Source organism: Chiloscyllium plagiosum, chromosome 15, assembly GCF_004010195.1.
Source record: "Chiloscyllium plagiosum isolate BGI_BamShark_2017 chromosome 15, ASM401019v2, whole genome shotgun sequence".
NCBI lineage: Eukaryota > Metazoa > Chordata > Chondrichthyes > Orectolobiformes > Hemiscylliidae > Chiloscyllium > Chiloscyllium plagiosum.
This window is the reverse complement of record NC_057724.1, coordinates 9860659-9885470: the sequence shown is the minus strand read 5'-3', so window position 1 is coordinate 9885470 and position 24812 is coordinate 9860659. Positions and strand designations below refer to the sequence as shown.

The 24812-nt window shown below is 42.8% G+C and overlaps 1 protein-coding gene across 2 annotated transcripts in view; it reads left to right on the top strand.

Moving 5' to 3' along the window:
• Nucleotides 1-24812, top strand: part of si:ch211-26b3.4 (connector enhancer of kinase suppressor of ras 2) — a 576848-nt gene that overhangs the window by 459478 nt on the left and 92558 nt on the right. For both annotated transcript variants that reach the window (XM_043704404.1, XM_043704405.1), the window contains exons 13-14: nucleotides 456-490; nucleotides 9011-9053. In XM_043704404.1, the coding sequence (XP_043560339.1) occupies nucleotides 456-490; nucleotides 9011-9053 (78 nt within the window). The remainder of the gene's footprint in view (nucleotides 1-455; nucleotides 491-9010; nucleotides 9054-24812) is intronic.

Genomic DNA, 24812 nt, shown 5'->3' with positions numbered 1-24812 from the left:
CCTTTAGTACATTTTCTTTTAGTTTCTCTAAGTGTCATGTCAGCTCGTCTAGATCTAGAACTAAAAGCATGAGCATCTGGTACGATCAGTGTCTCACAAGTTTGAAAAACAAAATTGTGGGTGGGGAAACCACTCGAAGCTTCCAACGCATGAACTTCTGACTAAAAGCAGATGAAACCTGCTGTCAGTGGGTCTGGGTGTCAGCATAGGCAGTGAAGTAAATGTAAGCCTTTAGATCTTGCAGACAAGTCTTTATTACATTGCTGAGCTGTCTCAGCTTGCTCATCTACAGTAACCACTGTTCATACCTGCTGCAGTTTATGATCTCACATTTCAGGTATGTTGGAGCACTCGTGCTGCATGTTTTAATTATGGGAAATGGGGCTTTGTTTCATTTCTATGAAAGACTTTAACACAGCTCTTTCTTTCCTCTTTCCACCTTTTGTTGTTTGCAGCGAGCAGGGGATTCTATTGTTGGGGAGACTGAAAGGTAAATCTTCTCTTTCTGATTATGTTTCTTGAAATATGGTTGATTGTTCAAAGTGTATAAGAATCACCACGATGTGGACAGTGAGTGTCTGCTACGGCAGAGATGGTAAGTTGAGTAAACTCTGACCATTTTATTGTTTGAAGGCTTCTGTTTGAGATAGCAGTTGCATTGAAGTTTAAGCAAGGTGAAGTTAGCTCCCAGAAAGGCTGCCTAGACCTGAAAGCCTGTGGGCTGCCTTAGCTCTACTGCCCAGGGCCATGTTTCATTGAAGTGAAATGGACAACATAAGCACGCCAACAGTGGGCAGTGCCAAAGGTCACACCATCCGGCTTAAAGCGAAGTCAGCAGACAGGCTGGTGCAACTGAGCGGAGACAGAGGAGGATGGTTGATCAGGGAGTTTGCACATCCATCAAATGCTATGATACTCCCCCCCCCCTCTCTGCTAACCATAGCTCGGGGAGTTGGAGAGGGGGAAGCATGAGGATATCAGCTGAGAGCAGGAGCGAACAGTCTTCAATAACCAGTGCTTCTTTGTCCACATTCTGAGGAATGGACAGATGGGTGAGGTGCCGCTGGTGGGAGAGGAAGCTTGCAGACCACCACTCTCTAGACGCTGATTGGCATTATATGTAAATAAAATATATATATATATGTTAATGAGGCTGGCAGACTTTGACTGGATTGGTGCAGCACGTTTGTCAGTGGATGGTAATGTGTGCAACCCTCACAAGCCCAGTGTCTGAAAGGAGGTGGGGAACAGCTTTGTGGAGAAGCTGGATACTTTTACAGCGCTGCTTATGGACCGGGAAGAGTCTCATACTGACTTCACCTAGCCCTGCGCCTCCTAAAAAAACTCCCAGATCTTGATCAGACAGCCCTTCTTCACCCATTTTGGATCTGACGTGATCCCCTTTGACCTGCTCTTGACCCAGAATCCCTACACAAAACCCCTACAGCATGGAAACAAGCCCTTCAACCCAATAAGTCCACACCAACCCTCCGGAGAGTAACCCACACAGACCTATTCCCCTACCCTACTAAACTACATTTTACCCCTGACTATTGCACCACCCTATACCTCCCTGAACACTATGGGCAATTTAGCATGGCCAATTCATCTAACCTGCACATCTTTGGACTGTGGGAGGAAACTGGAGCACCCGGAGGAAACCCACACAGACATGGGGAGAATGTGCAAACTCCACACAGACCGAGGCTGGAATCAAACCCAAGTCCCTGGTGCAGTGAGGCAGCAGTGCTAACCACTGCGCCACCATGCCGCCCTCATCTGACCCACCTTGTCTGCACCCTTTTCCTTACTCCACCTCACCTTTCCCTGCTCTGGGCCAGACATGCCTCATCCCCAACCACCACCACAACCTTCACTCGATCCATTAACAACTCTCCTTTGTCAGACCTAATTTCTCTTACACCCCAACCTACTCCGAACACTTCATCACTCAGCTGACCCCCTTGCTAACTTGCACCCTGGCACTCTTACCCGCCCCTTTCACCCTACCTGCCAGAATCTAACCCCATGCCCAGCTGGCAATCTACTTATCTGGCATCGCTCACACCCTGTATACCTGGCCACCCTACTGACCCTACTACGTACACACCCAGCACCCTAACATTACACTTGCCTCATAAATATTTCCAAATCAATCTATTCAGTGATATTACTATACATCTCTGGAACATGGGAAATTTGAATCTGGACCTCCTGACCCTGAGGCAGGGACACTACCAATGCAAAGAGGAGTACTCACACTTGCCATACAGACTTACTGTTTGACAGCAGTTGTCTAAGTGGCTGTCTGTGATTCTGGGCCTTTTTGTTCTAACTGCAGGTGTGCCTTGCTGTGACAGGGCTGGCAGAGTGGAAGTACAGCTCTGCATTTCAGGAGGAGCCCTGAGCGAGCTCTCCTCTCAGAAATGCGGAGCTCTCTCCTTTTGAGGAGTAAAAAGCAACAGAGATTTCTATTCCTCAGAAAATCCATCCCAATGAGTCCATAGAGGAACTTACATAGGTTAAGTCAGCCTGCAAAAAAAAAAATCGGCAAATGGAGTTTAATGTGGCAAAAGATGAATGTGACCATTTTGGAAGGAACAATAAAAAAAACAGACTGTTATTTGAAAGGAGGGTGACTGTAGAACTCTGGGTCACCTGTTACATGAGGAGAGATATGGATGCATCAATTGTGGTCCATGAATCACAGAAGATTGATATACAGGATGCAGCAGGTGATTAGAAAGGCAAATAGAATAGTGTTTTTTTTAAGAGGTGAAATGAGTAAAAATGTGGGCAAGATATGCTACAGTGGGCGGCACGGTGACACAGTGGTTAGCACTGCTGCCTCACAGCGCCAGAGACCCGGGTTCTATTCCCGCCTCAGGCGACTGACTGTGTGGAGTTTGCACGTTCTCCCCGTGTCTGCGTGGGTTTCCTCCGGGTGCTCCGGTTTCCTCCCACAGTCCAAAGATGTGCAGATCAGGTGAATTGGCCATACTAAATTGCCTGTAGTGTTAGGTATGGGGTAAATGTAGGGGTATGGGTGGATTGCGCTTCGGTGGGTCGGTGTGGAAGGGCCTGTTTCCACACTGTAATGTAATGTAATCTAATTTAAAAAGACAAAATGTTGGCGACTCCACATATGGAGTACGATGTGCAGTTTTACTGTCCTTATTAAAGAAAGGATGTTATTGCATTTAGATGCAGTTCAGAATAGAGGCACTCCGTTGATTCCGAAATGAGCAGGTTATCTTCGGAGCTGAGGTAGTTCAGGCTGGGCCTATGGTGGAGTTTAGAAGAGTGACAGGTGATTGTGTTAAAACACATAAGATCCTGAGGGGACTTGACAGTGTCCGTGCTGAGAGGATGTTTCCATTTTCAGAATAATCTAGAACTAGGGAACAGTTTGAATATGAGGCATTTTCCTTACTGAGGTAAGTAGATTTATTTTTCTTCCAGAGAAATATTAGGCTATGGAATTCTGCGCCATGGAGGGTAAGGCTGAATTCAATTTTTTTTTGCTAGCAAGCGTTATGGGTTAGGTATGAAAATGGAGCTAAGGCCACACTCAGATCAGCTATGATTTTATGGAATAGCAGCTATGATTTCACTGATTTAACATCTATATCTTACTGCTCATCTTTCATTTACTACCAGTAGATGCCTTTATGAAATTGGATATTGGTCTGCTTGATGAGTTTGGTTAATGGGTTTGGGAAAGCTGGGATTTTATCAAACTGTTGAGACACTAAAGAGCCCAGTCCTAATTCCTGCATTCGTCTGTAGGCAAATAGAGTTGATCTTGAAATGGCAGGCTGGGAAGACATGGCACTTCCTTATTAATCACTCCAGAATGGAATAAGTAGTCCATATGTCCTCTACATTGGTGGCCTGACAACCAGAGCCATTATTTGCTTTTTTTATTGTTGTTGCCATGGTGACAGCCTCCATTTTTGAGCATCCTCTTGCCTGCCTCAGCAGTGCTTCCCTTTCCAATGGAGCCACTTGCCATCCATAGCTTGGGCCCTCTGACTGGAATTCCACCTTGGGAACAAGCCCCCAGTCCTTCATTGAAGGGAAGATGGGGGTCACCACTCAATTGGCCACCTCTTGTAAGGTGGCAACACCAAGAAGCCAACCAATAGGGCTGAGATCAACACTCGCTGCATAATGTTGTCAATAGCTATCAAGCTTCCCTCCCTGATCTGGAGGCTTTTAACGTCAGGTTCAATTCAAATTGATTTGACTTTCAAACTACTTATTCCCACAAATTCAAAAGGAATCTTCACTTTGTACAGTGTCAGTGAAATATATAACAATATGATGGAAACAGTGTCGGATGAAAACACATCTCTAAGTCCTGCCCAGGGGAAATGGGATTAAGAGAAGGTTTATCATGTTATGATGTCTATTAAGAAGACCATGTTTGGTCCTGATCAGCCAAACATAAAAATAACCTGAAATACTTCCAAAGTCCTGAATTTCACTGATTTAACATCTATATCGTACTGCTCACCTATCTTTACTATCAGCAGATGCCTTTATGAAATTGGATATTGATCTGCTTGATGTACTTTGATAATGGGCTTGGGAAAGATGGGATTTTATCAAACTGCTGGGGCAAACTTGAGGGAGATCCAACCACTGCTTGAACATCACACATCAGTTTTGTAGACTTGTGTCACAAAGCATTGATCGACAAGTGAATTATATTTATTGCCTTATCACCTGTTTCAGTACATCTTCTCCTCTAATGCCAGGCTAGCTGTATTTATTGGACTTGTTCCCTGCATGTCTTATCTGAAACATTGACTTGCTGAGGATATCTGATTTTCTTTTTTTGTTTCTGATTTCCAGCGACAGCATTTTTTAGTTTCTACTTTACAACTTCCCCCTTTCTCTCTCTGCTCCTTTATTACTTCAGCTACTTACATTAACCAGGATTTACATTTCCGCTAAGGGAGAGAAATTTTAGGCACCCTTACAAGGATGACATAGCTGGACTAATTATGCAGAGGCAATGGCCTAGTGGTATTATCGCTGGACTGTTAATCAAGAGACTGGGAGAAAGGGAGGATTGCAGATGCAGGAGATTCAGAGTCAAAAGGTGTGGCGCTGGAAAAGCACAGCTGGTACGACAGCAGAGGCCCAAAGCTTGTGCCCAAAACGTTGACTCTCCTGCTTCTCGGATGCTGCTTGACCTGCTGTGCTCTTCCAGCACCACACTTTTCGACTCTGTTAATCCAGAGACCCAGATAATGTTCTGAGGACCTGGGTTTGAATCCCGCCACAGCAGATAGTGGAATTTGAATGCAATAAGAAATTTGGAATGACGAGTCTAATGATGACCACAAATCCATTATCAGTTGCCGGAAAAACCCATCTGGTTCACTAATGCCCTTTAGGGAATGAAACTGCCATCCTTACCTGGTCTGGTTTACATGTGACTCCAGACCCACAACAATGTGGTTGCCTTTTAACTACCCTCTGAGCAATTAGCTTACTGGCTTACCCAGCCAGTGACGCCCACATCCCATGAATGAATAAAGAAAAAAATTCTAAGTGGCAGCTATACAGTCCAATAAAATGTTTTTTTTTCATTTCTGTTCCTCTGCATGTTTCAATTCAGGCTGCTCCCAGAACATAAGTAAGAACGGCACTCATCCATTTTGGTGGCAGGACAAGTTGATAAGTCTGAAGAAGGGCATGTGCCCGAAACGTCGAATCTTCTGTTCCCTAGATGCTGCCTGACCTGCTGTGCTGTTCCAGCAATAAAGTTTCAGCTTTGATCTCCAGCGTCTGCAGACCTCACTTTCTCCAAGTTGATAAGTCTGTCAAGAAAAAGGTCAAGAAAATCTGAACCTTGAAATAACTCCACAGAGGCCAGTATCCCATCACCAAGTTATTGTTATTTACACATGCACAGCACATGGACTCTGGCCAGCTAGCTCAGAGCCAATCCTTAGAGTGAGGAGAATTCCTGAGGCTCTGGTAGACCTGTCAGCCAGGATTTCATGATTGACCTCAAGTTAACAGCCCCATTCAGGGAACTCATACTCAACAAGGCCAAGCGTTTGGAGTGCTGCTCCTTCCTCAGGTGAAATCCGGCACCTCCACATCATAGTTACCATCGACACTACCGGCTCAGAGTGGAGAGGATCTCCAAGATCAATTCACCTGACAAAGGAGCAGTGCTCCGAAAGCTTCTGATTTTAATTAAGCCTGTTGGACTGTAACCTGGTGTTGTGTGACTTCTGACCTTGAATATGCTTAGCAAAGCAGCTTTGACAGCTCTCTGCAGTAAAGAATTCCACAGACTGATTACTCTCTGAGAGAAAATAATCCCTCCTCATTCTCATGTCCTAACTGTATCCCCTTACTCTGAGGTTGTCCTCTCCGGTCCTCAACACTCCCACAGAGAAAAACAACCTCTCCACATGCACCCTGTCAAGTTGCTTAAGAATCTTAATTATTTCAAGAAATTTCTTCTCAACTCCAAAGAATACAGGCCCAACCTCTCTCCTCATAAGACAATCTCTCTGTCTCCAGAATCAAACTGTAAACCTTCTCTGGACTGCCTCCAATGTCTGAAAATCTTCCTATAAACAAGGGGGCCAAAACTGTTTACAATATTTGAGGGATGGTCTCTTTAGTCCCTTGTATATTGCTATCAAGACCTCCCCAATTTTATCAGGCCTGACAGTACGTGTAGAGAGAATTAAAATTAATGTTTCAAACTTGGTATGACGATGTTTCTTTAGAAGAGAAAGGTGTTGGAAAGTAGGTTCTTTGTTATACTTTTGACAAGTACAGAGGAGGACCAAGAGAGCAGATGATTCAGAGACCCAGCACAAAGCAAAGGGGGTTGTTATTAATGGAAAAAAGAGAGATGTAATAGGATGTAAATTAAGATGAGAAAGGGACATAATTATTCCTGTCTAATAAGTGTAAAGTAAACAAGACATAAACTCGACATAGCTCTGGTGAAGGGAGATGCAAGAAAAACAGACAACAGACAAAATACAGCCACTTTCTGAGATTATTGAATTCACTATTGAGACCTCGAGGCTGTAAAGTGCCTAAGCAGAAAATAAGATATTATTCCTTGAGCTTGAGTTCATTGTCATTGGAAAATTGCATCAGGTGCAGGGCAGAAATGTTAGCATGACAGCAAGGTGCTTTCTTAAATTGGCAAGCTGCTGGGAGGTTAGGGTCACTCCTATGGACAGAGTAGAGGTATTCCACAAAGCAGTCACCCAGTCCACGTTTGGTCTCAATAGTGTAGAGCTGACCAATCTCAACACCTAGCACTCCTCTTCTGCAACCCTCACCCTCGAACCCTGCCATAACTCACCTGTTGCCTCATTCCCTCATCCATCTTGGGTCTCAGAGAGTGCAATGCCAGTAGCAGCCACTATCTGTCCTGGGGTGCTGTTGAGCAAAGAGGATTTACTGGTCTCTAATTGGTTGGTGAGGGTGAGACTTCCACGACCTCGATGCCTGTTCACGGCAAGGGCCCATCGTTGTCCAATTAAGTGCCTGATTAGTATTTAATAGCACAGTTACAGAATGTTTACTGCCAAAACAGCTTTATCTATTATACTTGTGCCCTAGACCTTCTCTTGAGGAATTTGGAGCTGAGACCCCTGTCTACATTGTTTACATTAAATTACACCCTATGCGTCATTGCTCAGAATAGTTTGCATCAGAAGTATCTCCACGTTGTGACATACAAGTGAAGAAAATGGGAATAGATACATGTTGAATGGATTGAAGAACCAAATAGTCTACTGCAGTTCCTATTTTCTCTGTTTCCATAATGTCGCAATGTTATAATAGAAGTATTTTGATTATTTTGCCTTTCATGAGCTTTCTTTTCTATTTTCATTTCCTGGCACACCATGGTCACTTGTGAGGAATGATCATCTTTTATTACATTCAACTTGCAGATTAATAAATGAGACCATCCCATTACACGAAACAACAAATGGTCAGGCAGCATCCAAGGAGCAGGAGAATCGATGTTTTGGGCATGAGCCCTTCTTCAGGAATCGGGCATGAGCCCTTCCTGAAGAAGGGCTCATGCCCGAAACGTCGATTCTCCTGCTCCTTGGATGCTGCCTGACCTTCTGTGCTTTTCCAGCAACACATTTTCAGCTCTGATCTCCAGCATCTGCAGTCCTCACTTTCTCCACGAAACAACAGATGTCAATTTTTTTTTCAAAGCAAAAATCTTGAGTTTCAGTTAGTGGCTGTGCTCCCTGGAACTCTGCAATTTTGTATCATTTGAATTTCTCGATGAGGTTGCTGCTGTAATGGTGCTCATTAATGTTTACTGGCATATCAGACAGGAATCATTTAAATTGTTACTTTTGGCCTCTATGTGCCATGGTTTTGTGTGAACGGGCTGCTATTTTGAGGGGCTGTAGCTTTGAAGGAAGTTAACCATACATTTGCGGTTTCTAAGGGACTGATGTGCCTGATTAATTATAAATCATAAGTAAAAACAAAAGCTGGAAACACTCAGCAGCTCAAGCCACATCTGTGCAAAACAAGAGTCACCAAGTGTCTGAGATCTTTAAACCCTTACTCAAGACTGGCTTCATCACATCCACCTAAGTGAAAGGTCTTTCATTTAAAAACCTTTGTCATTCATAAGAGACTAATAGGCACTAAAGTGAAAGCAATTGGAAATTCTTTGACTCCAGCCTATAGCATTGTTACTTTTGTTTTCATTAACTGCTAACAACATTTTGAGAATTATTACTTTGGGTCATTTAACTACCCGTCAAAAACACTTACTGTTTGGTGGGAATGTGCCATGGGTTGAGAGCATGAATCATTTTGATGGAATTAATTTGAAATAGTCAACATATAATTGAAGTAATGAAAAGGTTGTGTTCAGTTCAGTTAATGCTGTATTCCTTCAATTAAAAATACAGTGCAAGATCTCCTTGCTCAGCTGAAGATAATGTTCTACCTGGGAACTGTTATTTGTTTTACACAGGTATACAAGTGGTGACAGACAGGGAGGTACAGCAATGAGGAAGGTAAGGCTTCCAAAAACAATTCTCTGTACTTCATTTCTGACTGTGTATATCATTGAAATAAAGCTATATCTGGTTTATTTCAACTTCTGTGCTCTCAGCAGTTTGCATTTTATTTACAAAAAAACTGATTTGGCAATAGAAAGATGCCACAACAAAATTTTCTGGATATTTAATTTTGCTGGGTTATTTTTTGGGAAAGTCCACTGCACAAGAGGGTGCTAAATGTGTATTTACATCAAAGTTACAATAGAATAGAATCCTGACAGTTTGGAAACAGGACCTTCCGCTAAACAAGCCCACACTGACCCTCTGAAGAGTATTTTATTTAGACCCATTCTCCTACCTTATTACTCTACATTTACCCCTAACTAATGCACGTAACCTACACATCCCTGAACACTTATGGGCAATTTAGCATGGTCAATCCACCCTAACCTGCATATCTTTAGACTGTGGGAGGAAACCAGAGCCCCCGCAGGAAACCCACACAGACACAGGGAGAATGTGCAAACTTCACACATACAGTCACCAAAGGCCAGAATTGTACCTGGGTCCTTGGTGCTGTGAGGCAGCACTGCTAACCACTCAGCCACCGTGCTACCCGAGTTACTAAATTATGTTTTCTGTTGACAGATTAAATAAATTCCTGAAATCAGATTTTCACCCTCACTCCTAATCAACGCTTCCATCACATCATCATAAGGAAAGACTGGAGAGGCTGGGGCGTTTTTCACTGGAGCGTAGGAGGTTTAGAGGTGACCCTATAGAGGTTTATAAAATCATGAGGGGCATTGATAGGGTGAATGGCAGGTGTCTTTTCCCTCGGGTGGGGGATTTCAAGATTAGGGGAGCATATTTTTAAGGACGTGAGAGACAAAGGTTTTACACAGAAAGTGTTTCATATATGGAATGAACTTCTAGAGGAAGTGGTGGATGCGGGTACAGTTACAACATTTGGAAGATTCTAGATTAGAGTGGTGCTGGAAAAGCACAGCAGGTCAGGCAGCATCCGAAGAGCAGGAAAATCGACGTTTCAGGCAATAGCCCTTAATCAAGAATAGAGGCAGAGTGCCTGAAGGGTGGAGAGATAAATGAGAGGAGGGTGGGGGTGGGGAGAAAGTAGCATAGACTACAATAGGTGAATGGGGGTGGGTTGGAGGTGATAGGTCAGGGAGTTTGGATAAGTACATGAAGAGGAAAGGTTTGGAAGGATATGGGCCAAACTCAGGCTGGTGGGATTAGCTTAGTTTGGGAAAATGGTTGGTGTGGACTGGTTGGACGGAAAGGTCTGTTTCTATGCTGTATGAATCTATAACTCTGTGACTCTGTAAATGCACATCACAGAGTTATCGATTGCATGATTGTTTTCTTCAGTTGTGTTCAAAATCTTGGACTGAAAATGTGTTGCTGGAAAAGCGCAGCAGGTCAGGCAGCATCCAGGGAACAGGAGAATCGACGTTTCGGGCATAAGCCCTTCTTCAGGAGAACTGTTCCAATGGATCATTGTGAAATTTTAACAAGTTCCGGACCAAGTTTGGAAATCAAGGGTCTGACGTTCAAATGGACCAGCGTTTGGCTGTTCCTTTACTTAAAGTCAGGTTGGGATGGAGGTGAGGAGTTTATGCAGAGGGGGAGATCTTTATGAAGCAGTAATATACACATAATTGCCTTGGGGCATTGACTCGGTGGGCACTACCCACATGTCTTGTGCTGTGTTTTTGAATTATATCAATGAATCCCTACAGCAGTGTGGTGGCATAGAATCCCTACAGTGTAACTCATCATGGATGCAAAGGGTATCAACTGATGATTAGAATTAGAATCCCAACAGTGTGAAAACAGGCCCTTCAGCCCAACAAGTCCACACCAACCCTCTGAAGAGTAACCCATCCAGACCCATTCCCCTACCCTATTATTCTACATTTCCCCTGACTAATGAAAGTAAACTACACATCCCTGAACATTATGGGCAATTTAGCATGGCTAGTTCACCTAACCTGCACATCTTTGGACTGTGGGAGGAAACCCACAGAGACACGGGGAGAATGTGCAAACTCCACACAGACAGTCGCCTCAGTCTGGAATCAAACCTGGTGCTGTGAGGCAGCAGTGCTAACTACTGAGCCACCATGTCACAAGCTGTCCAGGGGATACAGCAGTGTGGTGGCATTAGAAGTGGTGCTAAAGTAAACAAATTCCACCCCCATTGGTCCACATATACAATGGATGTTTCATCTCATGATAATTGGGCAAAAAGTGGCTAAAAGTCATAAGACAACTGGGCCCAATGGGTAAATGGTTGCCACTCAGTCACTGAAAAGCCAATTGCAGACCAATCAGAGATAGCTTTACAAGTAACACCACTTACTGCCTACTTAACGGCATCAATGTGGTTGCTAGTGGGCAGGCCCCTCCCACTGGTAGCATAATTACAGATTGACCACGTGGGCAGACATCTGCTAAATTGAATGTGCCCCTGACCCTTAGAAATGCATTAAATTCAACCCTTAGATCTAATTTTGATAAGAGTGTAGTGGAGTAGGTGTAAAAGCCTTACAGAATGTTGTCACTAATCAGTTGAGGACTCGTTCTTATTACCCAGTGGTATAGAGCTAATGAAGTCAAGCTATTATTGTTTTTAGGAAGTTTAAAACACAGGCTTCAGGCCCAGGATTGGACTTGTAGATTTTGCACCATGAAATCAGACTCGCCTCCAATTGACATTCATCCAGTCTATGCTCCAATCACTGCTGGTAGCTATGTGTATTTTTGCCATTCTATAAAACAGTCCCTTAATGGAGTGTCAGTAACAGGAAGAGCAAAGACTAATAAGATTGATCCCTGTTCCGTCTGGTTCCTGCTTGGCACCTGGCCAGCATGGTCTAGCTGAAATTTGTATTTGACTGTCAAGAATTCGGAACACATACCCATGAGTTGAAGACTTCCACAGATCAGCCCAGTCCAGTTCTTAACCATTGTTTTCTGAGACACTCACCAAAAATCTGCAGAGTGTTTATCTGTGACATTTCACTTCAGTCTCTTGGATCCAAGCCCAATGACCTGTAACTTTAACTCTGATCTAGAGTATCAGTGCAAACCCTCTGTACTTACCTTGGTCATGGACTCCAGTGAAGACATTCTGTTCTTTCTGCCATAGAGCCCAGTCTCTGGTGGTCAAACACAGAGGGCTTTGAACATTCACCACATGCCCATTGAGCTTAAATTTCAGCTCAATAATACATTTGATCTTTTAACATTTTGGAACAGTGATTTAAAATCATAAGCACTTATAATATTAAAGTTTGGGAGAAGATTTGTAGTTCGGGTGCTCGAACAGAACCACAACAACTTATAATATTAGTGTGTGAAAGTCCCTGTCCCTGGGGCAATAACTCCATTTGGCTTATCTCCACCCTGACATTCCTCCACGGCAATCGCAATTCCTCTACCCTTCCCAGCTCCTCTGACCCCACACTCATGTACCCTGCACTCCTCTGTCACCACAGTCGGCTCACACCATTAGCCTCTCCAACCCGCCAACCTTGCTGCTGACAAAGTGTATCTCCTTGCACTTGACGACCTCAAGCCATTTTGTCTCCTTCAATCATTGTAAATACCTCTGTTAGATCACCCCTAGTCCATAAAACTATTCTTTTACTTCAACACCCTTGGTTTTAAGAATTTGGGGTTGCCCTGAGAAGCACTTGGTTTTCTTAGAAACCTTTTTCTATATGTTGGAAACACAGATCGGCCATCTTTAATCGCGTTGAGAACGAAACTCATCCGTCTCTTCACAATGAGTCCAGATGCTCACGTAGTAACCAGCACCCAGCAAATCGCTCTCCAGTGACACTGCTTGAGAAATGCATTTTCATTCTTGCTTTACTCATTGTCACGTCGAAGGGTCAGAAAGGAGGTTTTGTGCAATCATGCAGGTCTATTAACTGAGTTTCACAGTCAGATGTGAATGAAAATTAATGGGCCAAATCTATTTATTTGTGTGTGTATAAGGTCACCGATTCATTGTAACCTTTGGTGCCTTGAGGTGTTGTTTTCTTTTGAGATGGATTTAAAGCAATTGCTTTGTGCCAATGATTTGCATGGAGCCTTTGTAAGTTTCAAGTGTTTGAATCTGTCGGCCTATTCTTAGCCACGCAGGTTTTTGAAAAAAAAAATATGTATACAGAATGATTTCATTTTGAGTTTCATTTGGTGAGTTAATAATTGTTTTCTTTAAAAAAATGAATTTTTGATTGTATTATCACAGAAGACAAGTGCAGAGGAGTTTCTACAAGCAGTTTAAATTGGTATTACTTGGGTGTATCAGTTGAACTCAGCTTTCGCATGAGATGCCATAGCACATAGTGGAATTGGTGTACACGGAACTGAGGTCCTGAATATTGTCAGACTACTGTCAAGTGTCTAAATTCAACTTACCTATAATAGAAGAATTTAGATTAACTTACTTATTATATTTAGTCCCAAAATTTTCTTTCGAGAGCTTGTCATCTTTCTTACTATTGACAGGAATTTGCCCATGAAAATAAGCTGTAATGTGTAATATATTTAATTGGGAGTCCTTGCATTGAATGAACACAATAAAGAGCAGTAATTGTTGTGTTGCCAATGTTCAATTCTCTGAACACAACAAAATAAGCCCCAGCATTAATTATTTTAATGTCAACAAACACTGCATTTTCTGTGAAGCCAGTTATTTGGAGAACTTCAAAGTCAACATAAACTGGTAGGAAATGAAGCATGTTCTGAGGCAGATAGTCCTATCATTGTCTGGATTGTACCCATTTTTTTAAGGTATTCAAAATTTTAGAGAGAATCTAGCTTTTTAGCCCTCAAGGGATTGGAATCCTTTGATAGGCACAGGTCTCCCACAACGATGCCAGTCCATACTTTACCAACTGGCCCAGCCCTCACCATTGCCATTATATTAATGCCAGGACACTGATTCCAATGAAAACACATCAAATGAATATGCTCTCGCTGTGTCAGTTTAATCATTTTAGCACTAAAAAAATCTGAAAATACAAGTTGATATCTGTCATAGCAGCTTTTAAAAAAAAAGAAATACTTTGACAGGAACTCTGCTGACCTTGCCCAATCTGGTCTATATGTGACTGCAGTGCCACACCTAGCTGGTCAGTTGCCTCTTCAATGCTCACTAAAGTATCCTGAGCAAGCCATTCAACTGTACCAAAGCATTCATGGTGAAAGGCCACTACTGCCTTCTCAGAGCCACCTGCGATGAACAGCAAGGACTGACATTGGCAGTGGATGCTCATGTTCCAAAGATGAAAAATTTGTAAAAGAAAATGAATGGTCTCCATCACTTACAACATACTGAACCCCCATTTGCCTACATTTTCACAGAATCAGAGAGACTCTGTGGATCTTTAACAATGAATAGACATGGTCCCGGGATTCCCACCCACATTCCCCGGTCTCGCCATCTCCATTGGGGGAAGTGGTATCCCTTGGTCCAAATCTCCACCTTGCAATTGCCATGTGATCTAGCCAGCTTCTCAATAACTCATGGTCCATGGGCCATCAGCGGAGTCTGGTTGTGAGAACCTTTTGAAAGATGACTTCAAAAGATCTTAGCCATGGCCCCCACCCATCTCAAATGGCCCACCATGCCCACTCCCAGCATTTTGATACCCAACTCCTAGCTCTTCCATGCCCATTCACCCAGTATATAATCCACACAGAACCAATGAACCATAGCGACAATTTCATGCATAGAAAAAGTTAAACAAACAGCTGTTCATAACTTTCTTTAAAAATAGCTGCTGTTACTACAACCTAATGAAAGTGTCAATGAGCCAAACCTTGCAAATATCAATATCACTGTCTCAATAGTGATAAAGTTATGAACAATTGCCTTGCAAATTCCGTCATAAGACTAAATCCTGGGACTGAAACAGTTTTGAAAAGTAAAACCATTGATTTCAGAACTTAGATATTGAAACATACAATGAAACTTCAGAGAAGTTCCTTTTGACAGAGCAAGAGAGACTTTTTAAGTTGTTGATATCCTAAAGACTCAATGAACCCACTCATGCTGCAGGTATTTTATTCACTCATGGCATGTGGGCATCGCTGGCTGGCAAGCATTTATTTCTCGTCCTTAGTTGCTCAAGGGAAGGTGGTACCGAGCTGCATTCTTAAACCACTGCAGTCCATGTGCTCGGTTGATCCACAATGCCTAGAGGAAGACAATTTTAACCCAGCGACAGTGAAGGAACGGCAATATATTTCCGAGTCAGGAGGGTGAGTGGCTTCGACAGAAACTTGCAAGTGTTGTTGTTCCCATGTACCTGCTGTCCTTGCCCTTCTGGATGGCAGTGGTCATGGGTTTGGAAGGTGTTGTCTGAGGATCTTTGGTACATTTCTGCAGTGCATCTTGTAGATGGTACACAGTGCTGGTACTGAGCATCGGTGGTGGAGAGTATGGATGCGTGTGGATGTGATGCCAATCATGTGGCTGCTTAGACCTGGATGGTGTCAACCTTGATGAGTTTTGTAGGAGCTACACCTATCCAGGCAAGTGGAGAGTCGTATTCCTGACTTGTAAGTTGTTAATGGTGGACAGGCTTTGGGGAGTCAGGAGGTGAGTTACTTGCTGCAGTACTCCTAGCTCTTGTAGCCACTGTGTTTATGTGATGACTCCGTAGAGTCATAAAAATGTACAGCATGGAAACAGACCCTTCTGTCCAACTTGCACATGGCGACCAGATATCTGAAATTAATCAAGTCCTATTTGCCAGCACTTGGCCCATATCCCTCCCAACCCCTCCTATTCATATACCCATCCAAATGCTTTTTAAATGTTGTACCAGCCTCCACCACGTCCTCTGGCAGCTCATTCGATACATGCAGCACCCTCTGCATGAAAAAGTTGCCCTTTAGGTCCCTTTTAAATCTTTCCCCTCTCACCCTAAACCGATGCCCCCTAGTTCTGGATTCCCCAACCCCAGGGAAAAGCCCTTGTCTATTTATCCTATCCATGCCCCTCATGATTTTATCAACCTCTATGAGGTCACTCCTTAGCACCTGACACTCCAGAGAAAACAGCCCCAGCCTTCTTAACTATCCTACCCACCTGCGACTCTACTTTCAAAGAGCTATGAACCTGCATTTCAAGGTCTCTGTCCTACAACGCTCCCCAGGACTTGACCATTAAGTGTATAAGTTCTGCCCTGATTTGCTGTACCAAAATGCAGCACCTCGCATTTATCTAAATTAAACTTCAGCTATCCCTCCTCAGCCCATTGGCCCATCTGATCAAGATCCCATTGTACTGAGGTAAACTTTTTCGCTGTCCACTACACCTCCAATTTTGGTGTCATCTGCAAACTTACTAACTATACCTCCTCTGTTCACATTGAAATCATTTATATAAATGACAAAAAAAAGTGGACCCAACACCAATCCTTGTGGAATATCACTGGTCACAGGCCTCCAGCTGAAAAGCAATCCTCCACCACCACCCTCTGTCTTCTACCTTCGAGCCAGTTCTGTATCTGATTGGCTAGTTCTCCCTGTATTACATGTGATCTATGATGTGGAGGTGCCAGGTGGACTGGATTGGACGAAATTAAAAAATCATACAACACCAGGTTATAATCGAGAGTGGAGTTCTAGAAAAGCACAGCAGGCCAGGCAGCATCCGAGGAGCAGGAGGATCAACACTTTGAGCAAGAGCCCTTCATCGGATAACTAGCTACTGATGAAGGAGCAGTGCTCCAAATGCTAGTACTTCCAAATAAACCTGTTGGACTATAACCTGGTGTTTTGCAATTTTTAACTTGGTCCATGTGATCTGACCTTGCTAACCAGTCTGCCATGAGGAACCTTGTTGAACACCTTACTGAAGTCCACATCGGTCACATCCACCGCTCTGCCCTCATCAATCCTCTCTATTACTTCTTCAAAAAGCTCAATCATGTAGTGAGACATGATTTCCCATGCACAATGCCATGATGACTATCCCTGAGCAGTCCAAATACATATAAATCCTGTCCCTCAGGATTCCCTCCCACAACTTGCCCACCACCGATGTCGGGCTCACCGGTCTATAGTTCCCTGGCTTCTCCTTATCACCTTTCTTAAAGAGTGGCACCACGTTAGCCAACTTCCAGTTTTCTGGCACCTCACCTGTGACTAGCGATGAGTCAAATATCTCAGCAAGAGACCCAGCAATCACTTCCCTATCTACCCTAGAGTTCTAAAGTACACCTAATCAGGTCCTACAGATTTATCCATCTTCATGTGTTTTAAGACATCCAGCACTACCTCCTCTGTAATATGGACATTTTTCAAGATGTCACCATCTGTTTCCCACATTTTTAATCTTCCATGTCCTGCTTCACAGTAAACACTGATGCAAAATACTCGTTTAGTATCTCCTCGATCTCCACATATGTTGCCTTGCTGATCTTTGAGGAGTCCTATGCTCTCCCTAGTTACCCTTTTGTCCTTAATATATTTATAAAATCCCTTTGGATTCTCCTTAGTCCTGTGTGCCAAAGCTATCTCATGTCTTCTTTTTGCCCTCCTGATTTCCCTGTAAATTATACTCCAACTGCCTTTATACTCTTCCAAGGATTCACTCAATCTCTGCTGTCTGTTCCTAATATATGTTTCATTTTTCTTGACCAAAACCTCAATTTCTCCAGTCATCCAGCATTTCTTACACCTAACAGCCTTGCCTTTCACCCTGACAGGAACATACTGTCACTAGAATCTTATTATCTCATTTTTGAACCTCTCTCCCCTGCATCAGCTCCTCAGCCACGCATTCATCTGCTCTGTCCTCCTATTCCTACCCTGACTAGCTCACAGCACCAGAAGTAATCAGATATTACTACTCCTGAGGACCTCCTTTTTTAAATTTCTGCCTAACTCTCTGTATTCTCCCTTCAGAATCTCATCCTTTCCCTTCCTATGTCATTAGTTCCAATGTGTACAATGGCCTCCTGCTGGGCTCTCTCTCCCTTGAGAGCATTTTGCACCCTCTCTGAGACATCCTTGATCCTGGCACCAGGGAGGCAACACACCATTCTGATTTTTCACTGCTGGCTGCAGAAATATCTGTCTGTATCTCTGACTAGACACAATTGATCGCTTGGAGCCTGAGGTACCCCTCGTTACATTAGAGCCATTCTTGGTACCAGAAACTTGGCTGTTTACACTGTAGTCCCCTGAGAGTCCATCACCCCTATATTTTCCAAAACAGCATACTTGTTTGAGATGGGGATAACCACAGGAGATTCCTACCTCCCTCTTCTATCTTTCCTGGAGGTAACCCATCTGCCTGACTGTAACTTCATTTTTTGCTCCCTTCCTATAACTGCCATCCATCACAGCCCCTAGCTCCTGTAAATTCCTCATTGCTTCTAACTGCCACACCAACCTATCCATGCAATCTGATAGGATTAGCAACCAAAGACATTTACTGCAGACATAATCATCAGTAACATGGAAATTCTCCCTAAACTCCCATATCCGACAGGAAGAGCACATCATTCTACTAAAGGCCATCTTTGCACCTTAACAAGCTATGAAAAATAGCACAGTCTTCCTGCTAGAAAAAAAACACTGCTCCAGGCTAACTTAGTACCTATATTTTATATTTTTAAATTTTAATCGAGACAGACTTCAATAAAGCATATAACCAAAAAGAACCCACTCTACTCACCACTAAAAAGACAGCAAAGCTACACTTAAAAACTGTGCACTTAGCTGCTCCTGCACTGTGAGCTCTCCCACACAGGTTCCTCCAAGGTCAGCTGTGAATTTTGCCGTTTGTTCATTTTTCTTAGACACACTTCAATGTCCAGAGATTCTTGAACTCAAACAGCAAAGGCAGCAGCTCTGCAGATACACTGATGTGTCAAACAGCAGTGGAGGTTTCTTTCCCTTTCTCTCACAGCGATCATGTAGTCACTGCCTTTGTTCTCTTTCTCCTTTTTTATAGTGCTGTTGTTTTGATCTTTTTTTTCTCCAAAGTTCCAAAATAATGCAATAGCTTAGCACTCCTCCTGGAATTCAAAGAAATCACTCCTGCCCCTAAAATACCTCAAAAAAGGAGCAGCTCTTACAGCCACAATTTTTCCCATCCTCCATCTTGGATTACCCAGAATCCAGTTGAGTTTCTGATCAAGGGTAAGGATGTTGATAGTGGGTGGGCTTCAGTGATGGTAACACCATTGAATGTCAAGGAGTGGTGGTGAGATTGTCTCTAATGGTCATTGCCTGAAAAAGTTGCCCCTCAGGCCCCTTTTAAATCTTTCTTCTCTAACCTTAAAATTATGCCCTGCAGTTTTGAACTTCTCAAACCTAGGGAAAAGACCTTTGCTATTTACCTTATCTATTAGGTCAGGAACTGAATGGCCCTGGTGGAACCCAAACTGGGGTGTCCGTGAGTAGGTTAGTGCTGATAGCACTTTGGATGACATCACTTTATCACTTCCATCATTTTACTGATGAGCAAGAAAAGACTAATGGGGCAATAATTGGCAGGGTTGGATTTGTCCTGCTTTTTGTGTACATCACAAACCTGGGCAAAATATCCACATAGTCCCTTGTTTCACATTGTTTTTCTGCATGGGGATTATGAACATTGGTCTCCAACCAAAAATTGAAGACATGAAGACAACTTTATTGAATTCACTCAAGTGTTCCAGTGGTGGATCCCTCCCTGCTTAATATCTCCTGATGTCCCAAATACTCTCATTAATTCACGCTAACCTTTCAGAGGTGTTGTTACTGGAGCAACAGATTGTGTAGTGCGATACACTTACTAACATAATGTAAAAAGGCAGTTAATATAGGTGTAAAGTGACTAAGTTTGGTTGGATTTAGAAAGCTTCCACAGCATATTTGATTGATGCCTTATTTTGTTTCCTATACATAAAGGTATACATTCCAAATAATTAATTGAATCACAAAAAAAGACACATTTGGTGTTTGATTTTCAAAACAAATTATAAAGCATTGCATCTCCTTCCTGAGGTTGGGAGTTTCAATTTCTGACTGTTTCACTATCAATTAAATAGGAACCTAATGATAGGATTAGTTTGTGTATGTAGAGGACTAACCCACTGGGCAACAATTGTAATGGCAAATGCCTCTCTATCCATCAGCAGCTCCATTTGATACAATTGACTTGCTTGTATACTATTGCTGTACACCTGAAGTCGTTTACATCACAGACACTCAAAAATAAAGTCATGTCCTAGTTATATATTTAGATATTCCAGCATCCTTGCTGCCTGTAATTTGGTGAATGGAATAAGCAATTCAAAGTTCGAGGTACATGACATCACACATAAGTTTTCTTTTTATTCAAACTCATAGTACAGGCAGCACCAGGAAGACTGGCATTTAATGTCCATTCATTGTTGAGAAATTGTTCATGGAGTCATACAGCATGGAAACTTGGTTCAACTAGTCTAAGCTGTCATTAATCTCAAACTAAACTAGTCCCACCTGCTTGCTCCTGGCTCATATCCCTACAAACCTTTCTAATTCACGTACTTATCCAAATGTCTTTTAAACGTTGCAACTGTACCTGCATCCACCACTTCCTCTGGAAGTTGATTCCACACACGAACCACTCTTTATGTAAAGAAGTTGCCCTGCATGTCTTTGTTAAATCTTTCTCCTCTCCCCTTTAAAAGATGCCCCCGAGATTTGAACCATGTACTTCAATCATGGCAGTTTATTTGATGAAGGTATTCCGACAGCTATGTTTAAGAGCATGTGCTTAGCCGCCGTGACCATTTAGGAACTGTGTTATATATTCAAATTGTGATCATGTATATGTTGCAGTAGTTGTTGAAGATGATGGTGTTCCATTGCATAAGCACCTAGGTGATGGATGTTACAAGTTTGAGAGGTTCTATCTAAAGAACCTTTAGTAGTTGCTGCTGTGTGTCCTGTGGATAAATTGCAGTGACGTGCACAGTGTCCTGGTGGTGAAGAGTGTTGACAGCAAGCAAATAAAGAGTATCTCATTGCAATCCTGTCCTGTGCTTTCTAACCAGTGAACTTGATTTGAGGGGTTGGGAGGTAAACCGCAAGGAGAGAGTAAGATGCTGGAGGTCAGAGTCAAAAAGTATGGCGCTGGAAAAGCGCAGCAGGTCAGGCAGCACCTGAGCAGCAGGAGAGTTGCCGTTTTTGGACATTTCTGATGAAGGGCTCATGCCTGAAACGTTGACTCTCCTGCTCCTCGGATGCTTCCTGACCTGCTCTCATTTTCCAGCACCACACTTTTTGACTCATATGAGAATGACCAACCATTGAACTCTTTTAGTAACCGCATTTTATCTGATGGGACAAATTTCTGATGCAAGGATATTCTTATATGCTGTGACAGGTTTGGACAGCGTTAATGTTGCCACATAATGATGCTAACAGTTGAATGGAGTTTAGCTTGACAGCGTGACAGATGTGTGCGGTAAGCTGTCCAGCAGCTTTCTGTGAAGAATCATGGATAATTTCCACACTGTTTGCCTTTGTAAAAGGAAATAAAACCCCAGGACATAAACTTATATCCAATGAGATATTGCTGATGTGTAGTCGCTGGTATAAAATGTGGAAAATATTGCTATTTTCTTGTCTAGGTGATATTGTAGGAGTAAATAACATTGCTAAGTACTGCTATTCCCTGTTGTATCATTTGATTTATGTAAGCCTTTCTAATATTCATGAATTCTACTTAAACTCAGTCAATACAGTACATTATTTTTAGGTGGTCTTTTTGTGACAAGACAGAAAGCATTTCAAGCTGTCTGGAGAGCATTTGATCAAAGGAATATTGAAGACCAGCTGTGAGATGATGTACATCACACACAAGTTACTTATTTTTTATTGATGATCTACACTGCTTGGGGGTGGCTCTAAAAGGTCCCAACACTGGACTCGTGTTGCGTTCATAACATGGAGAATGTGCTGTTTGTGGTATAAATCTTCCCTCAGTTCTGTTTTTGAGTGCATTTTAAGGTTTGTTCTTAAACCCTCTAGTAGGAATCTGTTGTTCTTTGGAAACATACATATTCTCCAAAGCAAGCTAATGAGTGTAGCTGAGTGCAGGACAATGTTCTGCAGAATTATATGGAACTTACAGCTCAGGTAGGGCAGCACAGTGGCTCAGTGGTTAGCGCTGCTGCCTCACAGCACCAGGGTCCCAGGTCCAGCCTCGGGTGACTGTCTGTGTGCAGTTTGCACGTTCTCCCTGTGTCTTCGTGGGTTTCCTCTGAGTGCTCCGGTTTTCTCCCACAGTCCAAAGATGTACAGGTTAGGTGAATTGGCCATGCTAAATTGCCCATAGTGTCAGGTATATTCGTCAGAAGGAAATGGGTCTGGGTGGGTTACCCTTTGGAGGGTCGGTGTAGACTTGTTGGTCTGAAGGGCCTGTTTCCACACCATAGGGAATCTAATCAAATCACTTGGCACATTAATGCCTGAGTTTGTACTCCTCCATTCTATATGATCAGCATATCTTTCTATTCCTATCTACTTTGTGCACTTACATTTAAGGGTAAGTTAGATTTGCCTCAATCAATTCCAGACAGAAAAGGCTTGATCTTTGCTTAGCAATAATTAATAATAAGTTCCATATTCTGATCGCAAAGCCATATTTTGGCTATAGGACGTTTCTCCAGAATTTCTTGTTGGATTTATTCGTAAATAGATTTATATATTCCCCACAAGTGGAAAATCTTTATAAATGCTAAAACTTTTCCATTGGTGGTTGCAGCACAGATGGAGGACTTTTTTTAAAAAACTTTTTTTTTAAAGTCCACTTTTATTTTCATGGGATATGAGTGTAACTGGAAAGAGCAGCTTTTGTTGCTTATTACTGCCCTTGAACTGGAGCTGTTTCAGAGGAAACGTAAATGTCAGACCAGGCTTCCTTCCCTACACAGTTCAATTGACGATAGCTTCTTAGCCGCCATCATCAATGATGTCACATTAAGTTCAGTTATACCCATCACCATGGTGAGGTATGAACCCATGTCTCCAGAGCATTAGCCTTCTCCTCTAAATTACTAGTCCAGTGATAGTACCGTTACACCATTATGTCCATATGCTGTTTGATACAGAAAAGCTAATCCCGCTGCTCACAACACTGCCTCTTCCTTGACTTTAAATATGTATTCCAGTGCATAGGCACAGTAGGATAAAAGTAAAGTTAAAATACTGGAATTATTTTACTTCATTCCTGCTTTTAGGTAATTAGAATTATGAAGTTGGAATTGATCTATGACAGTTGAGCAAAATAGGCTTTTAGCAAATTGGCAGCCTGTTTTACAGAGTGCCCAGTTGTGAACGGAACTGATGGCAGTATAAAACCAGCTGCCAATTTACCATGAGCCCATTTTAGCCAAGTCTAATTTCACCCGCTATATTTTTAAGTTTGTATGCAAAGTGGCAATTTCCTTTAAAAAGAGCAGTGTCATCATTGAAACAGTAAATAGAGGTCAGGTCATCTGCTGCTCCATTGGTGTCACATGCAAGTGATACACTCATTCTCATGACATGTTCTCATGCAATTTGGGTTCCCTTATTTAATTGTCAAGCACATCATGCAGTCACTGGCAGTCTTTAATCCAGCTAATGGAGTTTTTGTGCCAGAACCTCACACCAAAAATTCAAGCAGGCATCCCACTTACAGGGCCAGGATTGTGGCCCAGATCTTCACCAGGGCAATGTATCATGGTGAAAAATCCCTGGACATTGGAAGTACCACCCCCATCTAGTTTTCAAAGGCGCTGGATCTGTTTCAGCCTGGGATTCATGGGGCACAAAGTCAGCAGTCCAGTGAAGCTACTTCCATATAAATGGTGAGATAATGTCTTAGTGATATTGTCACTTGACTGTTAATCCAGAGACCCAGATAATGTTCTGGAGACCTGGGTCTGAATCCTGCCACAACAGATGGTGGAATTTGAACTCAATAAAAAATCTGGAATTAAGAGTAATGATGACCATGAATTGACTGTTGTAAAAAAAAAGTCCCATCTAGTTCACTAATGTCCTTTAGGGAAGGAATCTGCCATCCTTATCTGGCCTGGACTACATATGATTCCAGGCCCACAGCAATGTGGTTGACTCTCAACTGCCCTCTAGCCAATTAGGGATGGGCAATAGATAGCAATGCCCGCCTCCTGTGAATTAATTTTAAAAAGTCCCTATTTGGTATTCCCACTGTCTGGAAGCAGAATGCGCAGAACAACAGAGTCAGAGTGGGTCTGTTTTCAGTGCACTCCCTTTGAAAAGAAGTGTCCACTTTGAAGAACTGAATATAGCCCCAGGACTCCTGTGGAGGAGTCAGGTTCAGGTATTCTTTGAGGGGAACATGTAGTAGCATTTGGGATTGTTAAAAGTAGAAAAGGTTGAGCCGAAAAGATAAATGGAGAAAGTGAGGACTGCAGATGCTGGAGGTCAGAGTCGAGAGTGTGGCGCTGGAAAAGCACAGCAGGTCAGGCAGCATCCAAGAAGCAGGAGAATATTTTCAGGTGAATTTAAGGTCGGGGTGAAAGGTGTTAGTGAAGTTGATGAACTGTTCAATCTCGCCTTGGGAGCATGAGGTAGCACCGATACAGTCACCGATGTGACAGGAGGAAAAGGTGGGGGGTGGTGTTGGTGTTTTCCTGCTCCTTGGATGCTGCCTGACCTGTTGTGCTTTTCCAGCACCACACACCCGACCCGAAAAGATAGAAGTGTATTAATCTC